Source organism: Petaurus breviceps, unplaced genomic scaffold, assembly GCF_028583685.1.
Source record: "Petaurus breviceps papuanus isolate PSGF00001 unplaced genomic scaffold, PetGlider_PUasm1.0 91041, whole genome shotgun sequence".
NCBI classification, from domain to species: domain Eukaryota; kingdom Metazoa; phylum Chordata; class Mammalia; order Diprotodontia; family Petauridae; genus Petaurus; species Petaurus breviceps.
In genome coordinates this window covers 20,851,833-20,872,215 of record NW_027187400.1, presented here as the reverse complement: position 1 = coordinate 20,872,215, position 20,383 = coordinate 20,851,833, and the positions used below count along the sequence as shown (strand labels likewise).

Below are 20,383 nucleotides of genomic sequence, written 5' to 3'. Positions count from 1 at the left end.
CATTGAGAGCCCTAACTTTCAAGAATAAGGAGACTATAGTCCTAGTGTACTCTGTCCTGGTCAGACCACATTGAGAGTGTGTTTTTTTGTTCTGGGTATTACATTTTAAGTTGAAGCATATCCAAGGAAAGGCTAGAACCAGGAAAGTGTAGAAGCTACAATTCATGAGGTATGAGAATTCTTTGAAACAATCAAAGGTGTTTCACCTAGAGAAGATAAATGAGGGTGGTGGATGGGATGGGCATAAGACAGGACTTGATTGCTTTCTTCCAAGAGTCCCTTAATATTGTAGATATTAAATCAGTATTTGATTAGTTGATAAAATATGTGAAGGAAATTAATCAGATAGAAGGATCAGATTTATTCTGCTTTACTGCAGACAGCAGAGGTAGGAACCATGAGTTGATACTACAAAGATGCTAATTTAAGCTTCAGGTAAGACCAAACTTGTTAGGATATCAATTGTCCTAAGTGGTATATAAGCTTCTTTTTTTAAGTCTGGCTTTATCTGATTTTTTTTTTTGGTGTGATTTTTTTTAATTTTTACTTTCTCTCTTTTTTTATTTTTCAGTTTACATCATTCATTTCCACAAGATTTTGAGTTACAGATTTTCACCCCATTTTTCCCCTACCCACCACCCCAAAACAGCGATCCCACTGAATATCCCCTCCCCCAATCTGCTCTCTCCCATATCTTCCCCCATCCCCCCTCGGACTTTCCAGTAGGTCACGGTGGATCTCTATGCCTCAGTGCCTGTATATCTTATTTCCCAGTTACGTGCAAAATAATAGTAATAGTAATTATATATATTGAAACATTTGATTTTAAAACTTTGAATTCCAGATTCTTTCCCTTCCTCCCTTGTCACTCACCCTTACTGGGAAGATAAGCAATTCAATATAGGTTGTACATGTATGTAGCTATGCAAAACATTTCCATAGTGGATATATTGTGAAAGACTGACTATATTTTCCTCCATCCTATCCCACCCCCCTACCTGTTCTGTTCTCAACTTTGATCCTGTCCCTTTTCAAAAGTGGGTGCTTCCAACTTCCCTCCCCCCAGGCTGCCCTCCCTTCCATCATCCCCTTCCCCCCTACTCTCCTATCGTGTGAGATATCCCATTTAGTGTTTATGTCATTCCCTCCCTAAGCCAAATTCAATGATAATAAGGTTGACTCATTCCCTTTTGCCCTTCTGTTCTTCTCCTCCATTGTAACAGTTTTTCCTTGCCTCTTCTATATGAGAGAGTTTACCCCATTCTGTCTCTCCCCATCTCCTCTCATTATATTCCTCTCTCACCTCTTAATTTCACTTTTTAAGTATCATCCCTTCCTATTAAACTGGTCCTATGCCCTCTGTCTATGTATACCTGTACACATATAAACACACACTCACATATGTATTCATGTGCCCATATACCCTCCTATATAGACATATATGTATGTATACATATATACATATATATATATATATATATACTCACACATTTCTATTCCCTTCAACTATTCTCATACTGAGAAAAATTTCATAAGTTACAATTATCGTTTTTCCATGTAGGAATGTAAATAGTTCAACTTTGATAAGTTCCTTATGATTTCTTTTCCCTGTTTGCCTTCTCATGTTTCTCTTGCTTCTTGTACTTGAATGTCAAATTTCTATTCAACTCTGTTTTATTCATCAAGAATGCTTGAAAGTCCTCTATTCCATTGAATGACCATATTTTCTCCTGAAACATGATACTCAGTTTTGCTGGGTAGGTTATTCTTGGTTTTAATCCCAGCTCCTTTGACCTCTGGAATAATCATATTCTAAGCCCTTCGATCCCTCAGTGTGGAAGATGCCAGATCCTGTGTTATCCTGATTGTGTTTCCACAATATTCAAATTGTTTCTTCCTGGCTACTTATAATATTTTCTCCTTGATGTGGGAATTCTGGAACGTGGTTATAATATAAGGAGTTTTCTTTTTGGGATCATTTTCAGGAGGTGATCAGTGGATTCTTTCAACTTCTATTTTGCCCTCTGGTTCTAAAACATCAGGGCAGTTTTCTTTGAGAATTTCTTGAAGGATCATGGCTTTCAGGTAGTCCAATAATTTTTAAATTCTCTCTCCTAGATCTATTTTCTAGGTCAGTGGTTTTCCCAGTGAGATATTTCACATTGCCTTCTATTTTTTCATTTGTTTAGATCTGTTTAATAGTATCTTGATTTCTCATAAAGTCATTAGCTTCCATTTGCTCCAATGTAATTCTGAAGGAATGATTCTCTTCAGTGAGCTTTAGAGATTCTTTTTCCATCTGGCAAATTCAGCTTTTCAAGGCATTCTTCTCCTCATTGCCTTTTTGAGCCTCTTTTGCCATTTGAGTTAGTCTGTTTTTTAAGGTGTTATTTTCTTCAGTCAGGTTGTTGACTCTCATTTCATAATTTTCTTGTATCATTCTCATTTCTCTACCCAATTTTTCTTCCACTTCTCTTATTTGGTTTTCATAATCCTTCTTAAGGTCCTTCATGGCCTGTAACCAGCTCATATTTTTCTTGGAAGCTTTTGGTGCAGGAGTTCTGACTTCACCATCTTCCTCCTATTCCATGCTTTGATCTTTTTTGTCCCCAAAATAGGAGTCTGATGTCGGATTGTTCTGCTTGCTTTGCTTCATTTGCTTGCTCATGTTGCCACTCAATTACTTGATTTTTCAACTTTTTGCCACAGTAGAACTCTGGTGCCCTAGAGGGGAGCTTTGTCCCAATAGCTGGGGTTTTCACAGCTGCTGGAGCTATTAGTTGGGTGCCCTCTCTGACGCCTCCACACGCTCTGGCAAACTGGTCACACACCCCAGCACTTCCACCTAAGACAGTGATCCAGATCCAAGCAGGTTAAAGCAAGAGTGATTACTCCTCATACTGGTTGCTTGGCTCCCCCTACAATCTGCAGGCCAGGATCTCTGAAGCAGCCATGTGACGGCGGCTGCATGGCTGCGGGACCTCAGCTGCTTCTCCCTCCAAGGGGTAAAGATTGGACCGCACTTCTGAACTCCCTGTTCCCAAAGTCCACAGTGCACTGACCTCTCACTTTGTCCTTAGCATCTGTGTGTTGATAATTCTGGAAACCTCCACAGCTGCTAGTGATCTGAAGTCCCTCTAGCCAGCAGCTGGTTGTGGCCACCCTGAGGCTAAAACCTTTGGCTCACGTGGGGTCCCAGAGCCCTGTGCTGGTCCCTTCCTGCCAGTCTATTGGGCTGTCTTCAGCGGGAAGTTAGCTTCTCTCACTCATTTTATGGGTTTTGTAGCCCCAAAGTTTGTTTAGAGCCATTTTTTACATGAATTGGAGGAGGAGGAAATGGAAGCCATGCGGAAGTCCTGTTTCTACTCTGCCATCTTGACTCTATCCCCGCTTTATCTGATTTCTAAGAAATGGCAGAGTTAATTTATAGTTTTAATGATAAAGTTTCAGTTGTAAAATAGAGCACACTTATGGTAGAATCAACTCACCTTAAAATTTGTTTGTGATTACTACTTAGCAAATAAAACCGTAAGATTACAGGAAAATTTTAATTGTACTGAATCAGCCAAGTAGTTAGGCATTCTGTATAGAAGATTTTTCAAATTACTCCATAGGTTTATAAACTTAATCTTGTAAAGGGATCTTAATCTACCTTAATGCCCTGTTTTATAGAGAAAATATAGACCCAGAGAGTAGAAGTGAATTTTAACTCAAGTTCACATGGTTAATAGTAGTAGGAGAACTGGAGTTTGAATTTGACTCCTTTGCCTTCAAATTTTGATTTCAAGTTTTTTCCTTGAGTACTAAGACTATTTATATTTAAACTGTTTTTCATGGAAATCTTACAAAATTTTTATTTGTGCTAGATCCTTAAATAAAATATTCTGAAAATGATTTAGTTTTCTCTTGATGATTCAGGATTACCATCACTTACTTCCACTACTGTGCTGGAGTACAGTGATGTTCCCCGGGATTATTGAGGTATATAAGGCTATTTGCTCCTACATAAAATGGCTCTACATGGTTATACATTGTGAGTTCTGTCTCTGGTATTTCCAGTATTTCCTTTCTATGTAGTCAGGCTGGCATCTGTTAGTTCTAATAGTGCATATTCCTGTGGTGATCTTCCTATCTCCTGTAAGTTTAATCAAAAGTAATAAAGCTTCTCTTAATTTGCTGGGGGCTTGAAATGAGCTCCATTTGCTCATTAGGATTTTGTGTGAAATAACAGCACGGAAGATGGAGGACCCAATGACCATCTCTGAGGAGGAAAATTCATGTTCTCTAGGGCAGCATGGACTTTGATGTTCCTGTGAGCTGCTTGGGAGGATCTTTTGGGGAAGCTTCCCTCCTCCTTAGATAGATAGGGCTGGATAAGGAAAGTGTTACTTTGTGGAAATACTGTCTTGTGATTTTAATTTTGTTTCACAGTTTTTGATCAAAGTAAACTTATGAACTGGTCAGCATTGGCCAGTGTGTTTACACAGTTATGAAAAGATCCCTTACGTGGTGGATCCAGTTTTGTTTGGCTTTTGAGATGTGACCCATTCCTAAAGATAAGATATTATCATGACCATTAATATTGAATGTCAGGGGGTGGCTAGGTGGCGCAGTGAATAGAGCACTGGCCCTGGAGTCAGGAGGACCTGAGTTCAAATCCGGCCTCAAACACTTAACACAAAAACTAGCCTTGTAACCTTGGGCAACCCCAATTGCCCTCCAAAAAAAAAAAAGAGATTGAATGTCATTAATTTATGTAGTAAAAGGCTTCTAGTCGATGATGTGGTGTTTTGTATATGCTGAGTTGTCCTATAAAATATTTCTTTTAAATTAATAATAATTTGAACCTTTTTATGCATCCATAATGGATTAAAATAATTTAAAGGAAGAATTTGTTGAAATATTTGCCATTAAATATAATACAATTCTATTGAAAATATAATAGTTTTGTTTTCCAAAATTGTACTTTTGGTATCTTAAGATATTTGTATTTTTTTCTGTCATAATGTGAATTTTTTGTTGAGTCATAATGAAATATTACTTTTATGCTCTGCTAGTCTTTTGTTATCTACCCTTGTTTACTTTATGAAACTTGCATTTATTTTTACTCTTTAAAAAAACCAATAACACAATCATATTGTTGCTGATTTTACCTAATAGGTGTCTGGGCTGCAAAGTCAATTTTAAAAGGGAAAAAGTTTGGCCCATTTATTGGTGACAAGAAGAAAAGATCTCAAGTGAAGAACAATGTGTACATGTGGGAGGTGAGTATTCACATGGTTCTTAACCAAGCTGTTGATGGGAGTTGTGTGGATTCTTTTTTAACGTTTATTTTTTTTTTCTGAAGATTTGACTTTTCTTAATATATTTAGAATTGTTTATGCTTAGTGAAATGTTCTTCCTTGGAGCACATATAAGAGACTGTGATTATTTTGCTTCACGAGGCTGAAACTTAGTCATATTCTGTACTATTAATGCGGTTTTATGTTTAGCTCTAATCATAGTTTTAGACTTTGCAGTAAGATCTTGATCTCCTATGAAATGGTCTATCACTTTATAGGGCTATATGTATATACTATGAAAAACATTTGTTTTTAGGAATTCTAAAATTATGAGAAATTAAGGTGTAAGACTTTCCTTAATTTCAAAGGAAATGGTATTTTGTTATTTTTCTTTTCATTTAACACTACAGATGTTTAAAAAGTATACTTTTCAAAAAATATTTGTTCTTCCTGTTCTCTTTTTCCCATTCCCCTTACAATTTTTTTTACAGGGAAATTGATTTAATTTAAAATATTGATTGATTAGGTTGCACAAAAATGATTGTTTAGTTGTTTGGATTTATGTAATTCATATAGTTGGTACAGGGGCTAGAGTGCCAGACTTGGAGTCAGGGAGATTCCTGAGTTAAAATCTGGCCTTAGATACTTACTAGCTGTGTGACTCAGGGCAAGTCACTCAACATTGTTTGTTCAGTTTCCTCATCTGTCAAATGAGCTGGAGAAGGAAATGGCAAACCACTCCAGAATCTTTGCCAAGAAAACCCCAAATGGAGTCACAAAGAGTTGGACGTGACTGAAACAACTCAAGAAAAACAGTAAAATTATGTAATTGTAGTTCTTCAAAGTGTATTTCTGTATGTAAATGTATATACACATCTATATACATAAACATGTATATGCATAATATTATTATTGTTGTAATGAGTCTATTAAGTTGTATCCCCATCACCTAGCACAATACCTGTCAGGTAGTAAATACTAAGTAAATGCTTGCTTTTGATAAATTTACTGACTATAATATTAAAAATAATGACCTGCAACTATATAGTGCTTTAAAGGTTACAAAATGCCTTCTTTGCACCACCACTTTTGGATAGGTGGTACAGGTATTCTTACCTCCTCGTTATAGATGAGGAAATAGAGGTTTAGGGAGGCTGTTAAGGACACATATTTAGTAGGTTTTGTAGTGGAGACTTTTAACCCAAGGCTCCCACGTGAAGAGAAACTGAGAATATGTTCAGTAATAATAAATCCATATGAAGTGCTATATATTTTACAGTGTGCTAAGGAAGCATCTTTTCACAGAAAATGGCAGGAATGGATGAACTCTCCAGAGGAGAGTTCGAAGAAATAACAAAAAAAGAGGACTGGTGACTGTACTGGGGAGAAGACCCACTTTCAGGGCTGGGAACAGAACAAAGACCAGTGAGTGAAAGAGGGAGAGAGGGAGGAGTGAGAAAGGGTAGAGAGAATAAGGGAACATCAGGCCAGTGCAGGCCACATAAACCAGGAGAGGAGAGGACAGCAAGGAGTAGAATGTGTGTCAGTATAACGTGTCACTGTGAGGTTAAACAAACAACATTTTGGAAATATTTTGTTATCATAGGTAATATTTTGAACTAGCAATTTAAAATAAGGTCCTCCTTTTGGGTTTACTGATTTGTATCGGATGGTAAATGTTATTTAATTTTGGGAGCAATTGCCTCTATCCTTTATCTCCCCCCTCCCCCCCAAAAAAAAGAATGGAAAAAAAAAAGAATGGAAAGGATAGAGTCAGGAAATTATCAGATTCTTCCTTCCTTCCTTCCTTCCTTTCTTCCTTCCTTCCTTCCTTCCTCCCTTCCTCCCTCTCTTCCTTCCTCCCTTCCTCCCTCCCTTCCATACATACAAATGATGGTGAGAATTTGGTTTGATAAAGCTTCATACACATGGAAAGAAAATTTTGAGTTAAATAAAGGGCCTTAAATGCTGACCAGAGAATTTGTAGGCCATAGTGAGTCACTGAATATTTTTAAGCAGGGAAATTCGTCAGATCTTTGTAGAAGAAACCTTAAGCTGACCCTGGTTATGGAGGAAGGATTTGAGTGGGAGAGAATGGGAGTACAAAAACCAGTTATCTATCTTAATAGTTGAGGCAGAATAAAACAACAAAAGAAGTCTGAGACATAGGTTTCTAAATAGAAAGGGTGCTTAAAATCCTAATTATATGGAAATTTATGGATAGTATCATTCTTGTAGTATAGTGACCAAGGTTTCTAAATTATTTACTGTTTGTTGAGTTGATGGTTGAAACAGTGGAGAGGACACATAAGAGAAACTGAAAATATGTTCAGTAATAATAAATTCATATGCTAGCCCCTCAGATTTAGCAGAAGAATTCTCTGAATTAGAGAACAGCCAAAATACTAGAGAAATCATATCTTGGAGATTTGACTGTAGTGTGACTGAAAGAACAATAAACTTGGTTTTAGAAAACTTGCATCCTGATCTCTGTTTTGATTCTGTCTCTCCCACTCTGTCTCTGTCTGCCTCTTATTTTTTACATATATATATTTTTTACTTTGCCTGGGTCACAGATCCTCAGGACCATTTGTTTCACCTATCCTCTCTTCCTTAGAAATATATGTAGTGAAGCCTTTCCTTATCTTTCATTTGCCAGTCCCTCTCTGCTATGTTTTACTATTTTGTGTAGGTGATGTATGTATATATGTATGTATGTACTATTATTTTATGTGGCATATGTTTTTATATGTACTTTTCTCCCTATTAGAATGTAAGTTCTTTGACAACAGGAATTGCCTTGTTCTCTGTAGTTATATCTCCAGTGTCTCACAGTACCTGGCACATAGTAAACACTTAATAAATACTTACTGATTGATGGAAGGATTTATAAAATAAGGGGTTTGGTTTAAGTGGATCACTCAGATTCCTTTGAGCTCCAAATTGTATTGTCATCTTCTTTGTTCTGTCTTGTTCTTTTGCCAAAGTAAAATTATTCCTGAAAATTGTGAGAATCCAAAGCTTTAGGATGAGGTTTTTTAATGGATAATAGAAATATGAATAGGAGGGAAGTTTGTTTTTATTGCATGAGGATTTTATCCCAGGTATGTACAGGTAAAATTCCTTTTGCTCTCTCTAAAATATTTCAATTAATTGGAAGTTGGTTATAATAAATGCATTGGTACATTCGCTAGAGAATGAGATGCAAAAAGTTGCTGTCTATTTGCTCTGTGCACAGACAAGGGAGAAAATAAAATAGATGGAAGGAATTAGAATACTGAGGAAAGAAAAGAAAACTTTTTTTGCCCGCCTTGTCAGTGTTGCAGTGCAGGAAGTTTTTGTTTTCCCTGTTTTTTCTTTCCATATGTAGGCTCTTGGATGCTTATGTATGTATGCTGTCTTTTGATGAGCAATTTGGACCCTTGAATGGCAGTAGAGGGTTTGGGAGATGAAAGAAAATGGAATAACTTAGTTCTCTTTTCTTCCTTCTCAGCCTTCAGTTTCACCTGGAAAATAAAATTAAAATTTTAAAATTTTGGAATAGACCTTAGAGAACACCTTTGAACCTGTTTTTAAAAAATCTAAAATGGGGACAAATTCCTGTAGTACCTCACATGGTGGTTGTGAAGGTCAACTTGGGGTGGGGTGGGGGAAGGAGAATGTTGTTAGAGCCAGTTACATGCTATAATGGAGAGAGTGTTCCCTTTGGAGTCAGAAATTCCCAAGTTTGAATCCTGCTTCTGATACTTCCTAGCTGTGTGAGCCTAGGCATGTCACTTAACCTCTGCCTTAGTTTCTTCATTTGCAAAATTGGAATAATGAGAGCACCTACCTCTTAGCAGTGATAGGAGAATCAGATAAGACAATATAACCAATCCTCAGCTTTTGCAGGAGTAATGTTCCTAGAAAACGGCACAAAAGTAAAAAATGTGAATGTTGGTACCATGAATCTATGGGGAATAGGGTATAAGGTTCCCATGACCATCAAAAACTGTGATCTTTTGCTAGAGATTGTTAAAAACTTACTTTTCTGCATATAATTCTTTATAATAAAACATTAGTTCTGATATATACCTTTTCTAACACAATAGCTATGAAATAACCCATGAAGTACTATACATAATTGTTAACATGCAAGTAATGCTATTAATTCTATGTATTAATTCAATGCTGGTAAGTCCCTAGAATTCTGTGACCTTTTGTGCTAACATCTATCTCATTTATAAAAACAAAAATAAAAACATGGATTTTAGATAATATTCAGTTTTCATAACATATATCTACAGTATCATAAATACTCTATAGCAAATAAATATCCTTAAAACTAAAACATTTTTTAACCTGAATTTTACCTCCCTTTGTGTCAAATGGCCATGTAAGGGGCATTGTACTATATACTATACTGCTGTAAACCTCTCTACCTTGGCTGCCCTCTGAAAACCAAGAAAGAGCATGCTGGGACTTTAGCTACTGCTGTTGGAAGACAGATGAGGTCTTGACATCACCCTTGATGGATGATGAATGGTGTCAGAGATTGTGAAGGATGCCCCCTGTCAGTGATGTCTTGCTTTGTACACTGTTTCAGATCCTTCAAGGTCTCAGAGGATGGGAGCAAAGCAGAGCCTCGTAGGATACCAGCTGCTCCACAAACTTATATAAATGGCACCTCTTATTCTTTTCTCTGTTGCATGTAGGCGTGAATGAGGGGTTACCAACGCAAAAATGAAAAAGAGGTTACTACTCAAATTACATAAATGCTGGAAGCAGCAAAAGCTAAAAGTGTGAATGTTGAGGATTGACAATATGCTTGAAATGCTTTGCAAACCTTCAAATGCTCTAGAAATGTTAGCTATTACCTCTCCCAACCTCTGATTTTGAGGAACCTGACTTCCAGAGAGGTTTACATTACTTGTTCAGATGAACCAGTGAAAATGGAGTAGCAAATTTACTCACAGTTTAATACATTGGGAAGAGATTGCTTTTTTCACCTGGTTGAAGAACAAGTATTTATTTAGTCATAGAATTTGGGAACTGAAGAGACTCTCATGTCTAATCCGGATATAAAATCCATTATAACATACACATATGCTGTTAATAGTCTCCTCCTTAGAGTTTTTGTGAAGAAAGAGCTTTGGTACTGTAGAAATCAGAAGTGTAATGTTTTCTTTCCTCTCTTGTGTTCATGTAGTGTTTATCCCATTTATCCTGTCTAAGTGGGCAATGTCAGTCCAACATTAAGTTCTTCTATTAGGCTTCATGCCAGCATGGAAGTGACTGGGGTTTTGAAGGTGTGATGGGGCCAATGTTTTATTGACTCAGCATCCCTGGCTTCCCTAACTTCTCCAGAAGGTTCTTGCAGTGGAGTGCACTCACTCTGTCTTCATCACATCTTACCAGGTTGGAGGCACTTTGAATACTGGGCTGGTAGTGGGTTTTGTGTCTGCAATTCAAGAACCAGTCTTATTAAATAGGAAGAAACCCATTGCCCATTTGACTACAGATTGTTGAATTTCTTCAATGGCAGCAGCTCACAAGAACTATATACCAAGTGTAGACATGGACCTGACAAGGGTTTGCTTAAGTGGAGAAGGCATTGCACAGGTTGTGATCTGCATTGGTGGAAGGAGAACTCACATCATTATGCATCAGAACATTAAAGTTCTAGAGCAGGGTTTGGGGAACCTGTGATCTCATGGCCACATGTAGCCCTCTAGGTCCTCAACTGAGGCCCTTTGATTAAATCCAGACTTCACAGAACAAATCCCCTTCATAAAAGGATTTGGTCTGTAAAACTTGGACTCAGTCAAAAGGCCTAAGGACCTAGAAGGCCACATGTGGCCTTGAGGCTGTAGGTTCCCCACTCCTGTTCTATAGAGTAGGAAGGCTACAAGGTTGTGGAGGAGGGAGTCCAATATTACAGCTGTTGGAGTATCTGAGACTCTAAAACCATGCTTCTCCAAGTGTAGAACTTTGCCAACATGAGCTTTCAGTTGTGTGTCATACTATAGAAGCTAACTGCCCTGAGACAAACTGTGTCAAACCATTTTCTTAAAAAAAGAAATTTGTATGTCTTCTGTCTTCTAGAGAGCCATCCCTTATAACAAAGCAGAAAAAAGAGGAAAAAACCAGTTCAGTGAAGTTACTTAACATAACCAAAAAAAGTCTTATCAGACCATTTTTAAAAAACAGATACTATGTAAATTATAGTGCTTTACTGATGACACCATTGTTTTAGATGAGACTTTAAATTCTGAAATATATTGAAACAAAATCCTAAAAAAGATGAGTTTATTGGTTTTTAACTTGTTTCTAAAATCCGGGTGTAGACTTATTTTGTTTTTGGCCAGCAAGTAGGCCATATTTGGTTTCATCGGTAGAAGCTCTCTAGAATACCCTTCAAATTCAAAACACTAAATTATCCTGTTGGCAGAAGAATTGAAAAGGTAGTTCAACAAGAACTCCACTTTGTCTAAAGCAGTTGTTAAACTATTTGGTCTGAGGACTCCTTTATATACTGAAAAAATTGTTGTCTTGGGGCGGCTGGGTGGCACAGTGAGTAGAGCACTGGCCCTGGAGTCAGGAGGAGCTGAGTTTGGATCCGGCCTCAGACACTTAACAGAAAAAAAAAAAAAACTAGCCATGTGACATTGGGCAAGTTAATTAACCCCAATTGCCCTCCCAAAAAAAAGCAAAAAAAAAAAAATTATTGCCTTCCCTCACCAAAGTTTTTGTTTATGTCAATTGTTGGCTTTCCATACTTACCATATTAAAAAATTTTGAAAGTCTTGGTGGTACTTTGGAACTAGTTTTGCTTCTGTTGGACCCTCTGAAAGGATCCCTGGGACCTCCAAGGGTCCCCAGACCACACTTAGAGAGTCATTGCTCTAAAGGCATATTTTACCTGGAGGGAAATTCCAGTTCTTCCTTTATTCTTATTGTTCTAATCCTCCTCTGTGAGACTCACAATTGAGCCTGTAAAGGTGTTCTCTATTGAGTGAGTTATTTGTGAGCTTTTATATCTGCATTTCTGTATTGATGGTGATTTCTTAGAAAGCTTTCTAAGTTTATTCTTTATTAGCTTTATACTTGGAAAAAATATATTCCCTTTTTCACTTAATAATTGAGAAACATTTCTATTAGGTATTAAAATAAGATTTTTTGAATAACTTTAAAAATCTTGTCAGATTCACACAGGTTATGATTATACTTTATGCTAATTTCAAATATTTTGTATCCATCCTTTAAATTCATAACATTTGTATCATATTATCATATCCCAAGACACATTAAATGGTAGTTTGGGAACAGAATGTCTCTTCTATACCTCAAACAAGGGCTTTTGAAATTATTGGAAATATTGTTTTATAATTTGGTTAGGATTAACACTTGTTTAATAATTCATGCAATCATGTAGATAATAGTTCATACCATTATGTAGATGTAATTTGTATAAAGGTCAGTACTCGTGATTAAGTACTTGTATTGAAATACTTTTTATTTTAGGTTCCATAGTAATGATTCAGAATTTTGTTTCATATTTAAAATATTGCATGGAAAACAATTATTAATATTTAATAAGTTTTAAATATCATATTGTATTGTGGAAAAACTTAAATAGTCAAGTTTTACAGTGATGCAGTGCAGTGTGGTCCAGTGCTTTGGTCAGGAACACCAAGGTTGAAGTCTTAGCTTCTTGATACACACTGGCTTTGTTTCCTTGGGGATATCACTCAACCTTCTACTGCCTCAGGCCTCTCTGTTTGATTCAAGTTGTAAAGCAGGTCTTGGTCCACATTGATATTGTTAGTTAAGCATTTACTAATTGTTTGCTCTGTGCCTGGCACTGTGTTAAGTACTGTAGGTGGAAAGATGAACAAAAAATCTAGTCCCTGTTTTCAAGGAGCTCATAGGCTAATGGAGGAGATAACATGTGGACAACTATGTACTAAGAAGATGATGGTGATGGTGTTGATGATATTAGCTAGGATTTATTTAGGCAATTTAAGATTTGCCAAGTGCATTATAAATATTACGTCATATCTTCACAGCAGCTCTGGGAGGTAGGTGCTGTTATCTTCATTTTGCATATGAGGAAACTGAGGCTGAGAGAGGTTGACCAGAGTCACCCAACTGGTAGGGATCTCTGAGGCAGGATTTGAACCCAGGATTCCCAACTCCAAGTCCAACATTCTATCCACTGTGTCTCCTAGCTATTTCTAAATAGGATAAAACCAGAGAGAAGGCACCAGCATTAAAGGAGATTAGAAAAGTTTCTTTCCCAATGTAGAAAATGAGTTTTTAGCTGTGACTTGAAGGAAGCCAGGGAAGGCAGGAGACAGAGATGAGGAAAGACATCTAGGTATAGAGAAGAGTCACAGATGAAACATCTTGTATGAGGAATAGATTCCTCACTGGGATTTCTAGATGGTTTTGACACCATAGGTCTTATCCAACTTTACTCATCCCTTCTCACCTTTTTCCCTTACTATGTTGACTCCTCTGTACCCCTGAAAAGGGAATTACTGTGTGGCAGTTTATTAGTTTGAAATTTTTAACACAAAGCTCAATTTATGGATATAAGCTTCAGGATTTGAGTGTTATAACCTGCATAAATCTGAAATGTGTAGGGTTTTTTTTTTGTAATTTCAAAATGTAAATCAATGCATGGTGTTGGTATTGAATTAAAAAAAATGGGTCTAAAAATTTTGGAAATAGCTTGTACCTGTAAAGTATTTTTATATTATGAAGGCATATTGTTTCACTTAGGTGCCCAATCCCAATGTAGTGGTTATATTCTTCATCCTATTTATTTTGAGGTTAAGGGGTTTTAAGATGGTTGTAATGATATGCTTTGATACTTAGAAGGATCTGTGGTTTCACTGATCAAATGAGATATTTGTATTTCATCTTATAAACCTTAAAATGTTATTTAAATGGTAGTTATTTTTCATGTGGGTACCTATTCTTTGTACAGATGCAGAATGCAAGCATGAATCCCCTTACCTACTTCCACTGTCATTTTCATATTCTGTGTGACTCTGGTTTCTATATATTTTCTATATGGAATCTTCCTGATGTGTTGGAAACCTTCTGTTCATTCTGTAACAACTATTTAATTATTTTTTATCCTGTGTTCATATCTGTGTTCTTAGTAATGGGAATTATTTCTTTTAAAGGAGTAATTTATGTGAGAGAATTGTAGAAGTAGAAATGACAATTTTGTTGGTAAAGAAATCTCTAGTACAGAAAGAGCCAAATTTTATAATGTTAAAACTGCATGCCAGTGGACCACCAATTATTGAAAATGCTGGTGAAGGATGGGTAGATAATTCAGATTATGGGTATATAATTCAATTATATTCATAACATTTTTAGTGTCTCCTACATCCACGATAGTCTCAAAATTCATTGTTAACTAGAAATAATATTTTAAATCAGAAGTTCCCAAACTTATTTGGCCTGCTGCCCCTTAAAAAAAAATTACTCAGTGCACCCTGGAAATCTTTAGCCTTTTATTGAATTTTGTTTTTTGAAATTTGTATCATTTCAAAAAATATAAAATATATTTTAAAAAGTATGCATCTTCAATTTAATAATTTATTATAAATTTGTGTTTTTCCCTGCATTGAAGTTTTGATGATGCAATATTGCCTCACGTAAACGTATAGTATCATGTTATAAATAAGTTATTACATGCACATTTTCCTGCCCATGCATGCTGGACTTCCCAACAATTTTACTTGCTAACATTTGCGTGTTAAGACCTGTCAGCAGACTTGACTACTGATTGATTATAATTTTTGTTTTGTTTGTTTATTTGGAAAGTAATGTAACTACTACAGTTTTAGTCCTCTTATCCAGCAGATGAAACATGGACTAACACTTTTTAAAAAAAATTATTCTCTTTTTTCCTCATGCTTCCATTGGCGCCTTATTTTTATTCAATGCCCCCCAGTTATACCTGAGGCTACTACTGCCTCCCTGGATATCACCCACTTTGGGGATCTCTGAATAAATAAGTTGCAATTTGGAAGATGTTTAATTTAGTACAATATAACCACATATAAACTTAATTTTAGTATTAAGACTTTTTTCGGTCAAAAGTTTGCAATATTTGGCTCAACAACAGACAAATACAATCTAAAATCTAGTTCCATGTAAAATATATTTCTACATTTTGATTCAGAACAAGAACAAAGTAAAAATACTTGCTCACAGAAACATGTATTGGGAAATGTTAGAATTTTACAGTGTCTATTGCTGTACAATGGAAATTGATTCATTTTTAGTTACCTAACAAATCCGTGAAAATGAATAACTTTTCTGTTGGTTAGGGACAAACACTGATAAATGATAAATGTACTGGAAGTTCAATTTCATATACTGATTCTTTTTTTTTTTTTTTTTTTTTGGCTTTTTGGATGGGGGAGGGCAGGGTAATTGGGGTTAAGTGACTTGCCCAAGGTCACACGGCTAAGTAAATGTTTAGTGTCTGAGGTCGGATTTGAACTTAGGTCCTCTTGATTTCAGGGCAGGTACTCTATTCACTGTGCCACCTAGCCACCCCATACTGCTTCATTTTTAACAATATTTACATACAAAATAACATTTATAAGGAAAAAATCTCTTCAGACTTTGTTCTTTTCTGCAAGTGACATATCCAGTAACACTCTGACACAGACTCTACTCAATGACTGACCAGTTTTGCCAACCAATCCATTTGAAAATCTGCCAAATAGAAGAATAGTAACATAAAGGAGGATAAGTTTAAATTGGAAAACAACTTTATACTTTAATAAGACCTGATTTTACAGAAAATTTGTGAGGTTCTGTGATGATTTCTAAATAGTTTCTAATATGAATGCCCTGTGATCATGGTTTTCAAACAACTTGATATTTGGGCTGTAAGAATGCAGATGTTTGTAAATAGCTTGCTTGCATTATTACATAGCGCGTGAGGTATGATTATGGGGTAATGGGAACGAGGGGATTTCTTTTGTGCAGCATATGGAATGAAAATGAGGACATGTTCATGTGTCTGGCCATCTGTTGAGTTTGCCACTAGAATGTTGAACCCTTAGGATGGTTTGTAAACAATTTGATGACTCAGAATGGTCTGAGTTTAATGTAATCATTTCACGAATATCAAAATTATTTTGCAGATGATCATAATGGTTACATTTAGCTGCTATGATATTTAAACATATATGTGTGTGTGTGTGTGTGTGTGTGTGTGTGTATATATATATGTCACAGGAAAAATATACTTTAAAATAATTAGGGAGTCATTTACTGCTTAAGGGATCATTATGGAATTTTTTAGCTCAAACCACTTAGACTATTGTTTTGAACTCCCAAATGGGAAACTCTGGATCACAGACTTAAAACTGAAAGAGACCTTAGAGGATATAAAGTCCAAACCTTTGGTATTACTGATGAAGAAACTGAGCCACAGAGAAGTTAAGTGACTTGTTCTGAGTTAAGTACTAAATATCTGAGGTAAGATTTGGATTCATATCTTCCTAAGGCTAAGTCCAGTGTTTTATCTATTCCATAACCTAGTTGCCTGAACTTTTATTCTATATTCTAATTCTGTGAGGGATTCACCCCATCATCTGTATGTAGATAACTCCCAAATGTACATATTTTAATAAGTATTTAAGTGCTCACTATGTGCCCTGTAGGCACTATAGATATGTGTATGAAGAATGAAACAATCCTTATATACCTACAGAGAACTTGCATTCTAATGAGGGAGACATAAATATTAAGTGACTAAATACAATTATGTACAAAATAGTTAAATTGAAGGTAGTTTAGGAGGGAAACTTTTGTAGTAGCTTCTTAATTGGTCTCCTTATTTCCTCTCTCTCCTCTTCAGTCTGTTCTCTACCTAGCTGCTAAGTTGATTTTCTCAAAAGCACAAATTTGACTGTATTGCTTCCCTGTTTAAGAAGTGTCACTGGCTTCTTATTTTTGCTAGGATAAACACAAGCAACCCTGTTTGGTTTTAAAAACAAAATACATTTCCTACTGTTAAGTAGGAAGTATCTACTTCCTATCCCTCAATAAGTCACTGTTTATTAGACTTGAAAACACAGAGGACCTATTTGATAAGCACTTTTGAGAAAGATGGGAAAGTTTGGCAGAAATTAGGTTTAGATCAGCATTCTATGCTGTATTCTGCAATAAATTCCAAATGAATCTATGACCCAAATTTTAAAGATTTTAGCAAAAAAAAAAAACATTCTGGAGCAGCAAATCATATGTCTAACTTTTGTAACTCTTTATAATCTGGCTCTCCTGCCCTTCCATGTTGATTATTTTATTTGCTCTCACACAGTCTGCTCTGACCAACAGGTCAACTTGCTGTTCCCCATGCATGGCATTTCATCTCCTGGAATACTTTTCCTGTGCACCTTGGCCTTTTGGAACTTCTAGTTCCCTTCAAGGTCCAGCTTTATTGTCACTACCTTTCAAGGGAACTTTTCCAGATTGCTCTAGTAGTTCTTCCATTTTCCCTGCTCTCTCTCCTCCCCAGTAATTTCTATTCATTTTGATTATATCTTAAATTTAACTCTATACATGTTCTGTCTTGCTGTAGGTTGTAAGATTCTTGAAGGTAAATACTGGGCCACTCTAATAACTGTAGTGAGTCTTATCATCTTGAATTGTGCTTGTCATGGGCATAAATGCTTGTTGATTATTGGTGACTGATCTTATGAAATAAGGGTGGGATTGGGGAGCTTCATGTGAGAGAATGTGGGATAGAAAAGATTTCACTTTTAAAGCTGAGGGGAAAAGAAAGATATAAGGGGTGACATTATCTAATCTCATTCTGTAGTTGAGGAATCCAGATTGGAGAAGATGAAATGATTTCCCCAGGGTATACAGTGATAATGAGCAGCATGCATCCCTGACTCCATTGCTGTCTCCCACAGAAACAATTGAGAAAAGTTAAGGGACTTATCCATGGTCCCAGTGCTTGTAAATATGAAAAGTAGGGGGTGGCCAGGTGGCTCAGCGAGTAAGAGCACCGGCTCCAGTGTCAGGATGACCTGGGGATCAAATCTGGGCTCAGACACTCAGCACCACACCCAGAAATAACTGGCCGTGTAACCTTGAGCAAGTTACTTAACCCCGATTGCTTTAAAAAAAAAAAAGTAGAATTCAAATCTGGGCCACTCTTGTCTCTTAGTTCAATACTCTTTCCATAATACTATGCTGCCTCATAATAAAAACATTCAATCTCAGAGCTTGCGGTTTCTACCTAAAGATATTTTACTTGTATTTCTTCCCTTTTACCCAAAACTACTTCCTAGAGAAATAGAATTAATACAGGTAGCATATTTGGAGATGTGGAAAAAAGGGACACTAGGCCAATTCTGCAGCATCATTAAGGCTGTACCTTGCTTTTATCAAATTCATTTATATAAACAATTAAAATTACATTTTGATACTTAGAAGTGTTATTTTTTTCTTTATTGGATTTTTTATATTTAGATTAGGACATGGTAACTCATAACATCATTAAAAATACAGCCTGTCACTAATTATATATTTCTTTAAAAATTGTGCATTTGGAGTAGAACAGCAGAAGTATTAATCACTGTACAGAAGGATTCCTGTAAAATTACAAAAAGTAACCTGACATTAAAAATATTTACTTTACAAAATCCCTATTTACACACAGATTTTTTAGAATTATCTCTGCCTCATTGAATATTGATATACTTGTATCTGCTGCTGCTTTTGCTGTACAAACTGAAAGTATAATCTCTTCAGGCCACAGAGAAGGCTCTTCCTTCTCTTTCTCCCTTTTTTTTTTTTTTCAAAAGGTCATTGTAGGTCATGGGTGCTGCCTGTAACACTAGCAATAAAGGAAAAATCTCCCGCTCAATAATATGAATTTGAGTTTTTCTTAGATAATGAAAATCATGAGTCAAGGACACATTTATTTGTCTATGTTTACCATCAGAATTTAAGAATAAAATAGACTGAGAAATGAGGGGGGAAAACCCCTGCATATTTAGTCTATGCATTAGCTTTTGATTGGATTTTCTTAACTAGTAAGGGAAAGAGAGGATATTCTGAAATTGTCTATATTGCCTCCTATAATTGAGAACAGGGAGACAAATGGGCATTTCTAATATTTAGTTGTTAAATTAATCAATGAATCATTGAGTAGATATTTGTTTGCTGATTCCCTAGCTTCTAGTGCCTTCCCCATTGAGTTTCTTCCATTTATTCTGCATGTATCTTTTTATGTACCTAGCTATTTACATGTTGAGAGCAGGGGTTGTTTTCCATTTCTTTGTATTGCCAGTGTCTAGAATAGTGCCAGGCAAAAGTAAGCAGTTAATAAATGGTTGTAGAAGGACTTGTATGAGCACTCTACAAAGAAATTTGCTTTCAAAGATATTACAATTTAGTTGAGAAGATAGAAATATCTACCTATAGGATAATGTAACTAACAAAATGTGTCTGAGACTAGTGATCCCCAACATTTGAGTATAAGAAACTCTCCTTTAAAATTTTTAATTGATGTGTTTTTACATGGCCAAAATTTCCCCCCGTATTCCTCTCTGTTTCCCCTACCAGATAGATAAAGGGGAAGAAGAGAGGAAAAACAAATCGGTAAAACTGATCAATTCTTTGAAAAAAAAATCTGATTTTATTCAAAAGGTTTCCCATCCACGGAAATACCCAGCTCTGTAGAGAAAATGAGTCTGTCTTCTCATAGCTCGTCTTTGGTTTATTTACTTTATTGTAGCTGATTACATAAGTCTTTTTGTGCTTCTCCTTGTTCATATTAATAAATCATTATTTTCTATAGGACAGTGACATTCCAATTACATTCCTATGCACAGTTTGTCTAATCATTACCCAATCACTTGGCATCTACTTTGTCAGTTCTTTGTACCCACATACCATGCTGCTCTAAAAATTTTGGTTTATATGGGGACTTTTCAATGGCATCCATGTGGTATATACCTAAAAATGGAATCTCTGGACATATTAGTCACTTTTACAAAATTCCAAACTGCTTTCCAAAATGATTGTACTAGTACATATCTAGCAACAATGCATCAGTCTTTTCT

General features: G+C 36.0%; 1 protein-coding gene and 1 long non-coding RNA gene across 6 annotated transcripts in view; one reads left to right on the top strand and one right to left on the bottom strand.

The window, feature by feature from the left end:
- PRDM2 (PR/SET domain 2) overlaps nt 1–20,383 on the top strand; it is a 216,475-nt gene that overhangs the window by 52,548 nt on the left and 143,544 nt on the right. For all 5 annotated transcript variants that reach the window (XM_069079255.1, XM_069079254.1, XM_069079250.1 and 2 more), the window contains one exon: nt 5,161–5,264. In XM_069079255.1, the coding sequence (XP_068935356.1) occupies nt 5,256–5,264 (9 nt within the window). In that variant the 5' untranslated portion in view covers nt 5,161–5,255. The remainder of the gene's footprint in view (nt 1–5,160; nt 5,265–20,383) is intronic.
- LOC138154456 (uncharacterized) overlaps nt 7,621–20,383 on the bottom strand; it is a 32,233-nt gene continuing 19,470 nt past the window's right edge. Inside the window, exons 2-3 of the long non-coding RNA XR_011166611.1 lie at nt 9,115–9,184; nt 7,621–8,788 (exon numbers count right to left, since the gene is read on the bottom strand). This is a non-coding gene — a long non-coding RNA (uncharacterized lncRNA). The remainder of the gene's footprint in view (nt 8,789–9,114; nt 9,185–20,383) is intronic.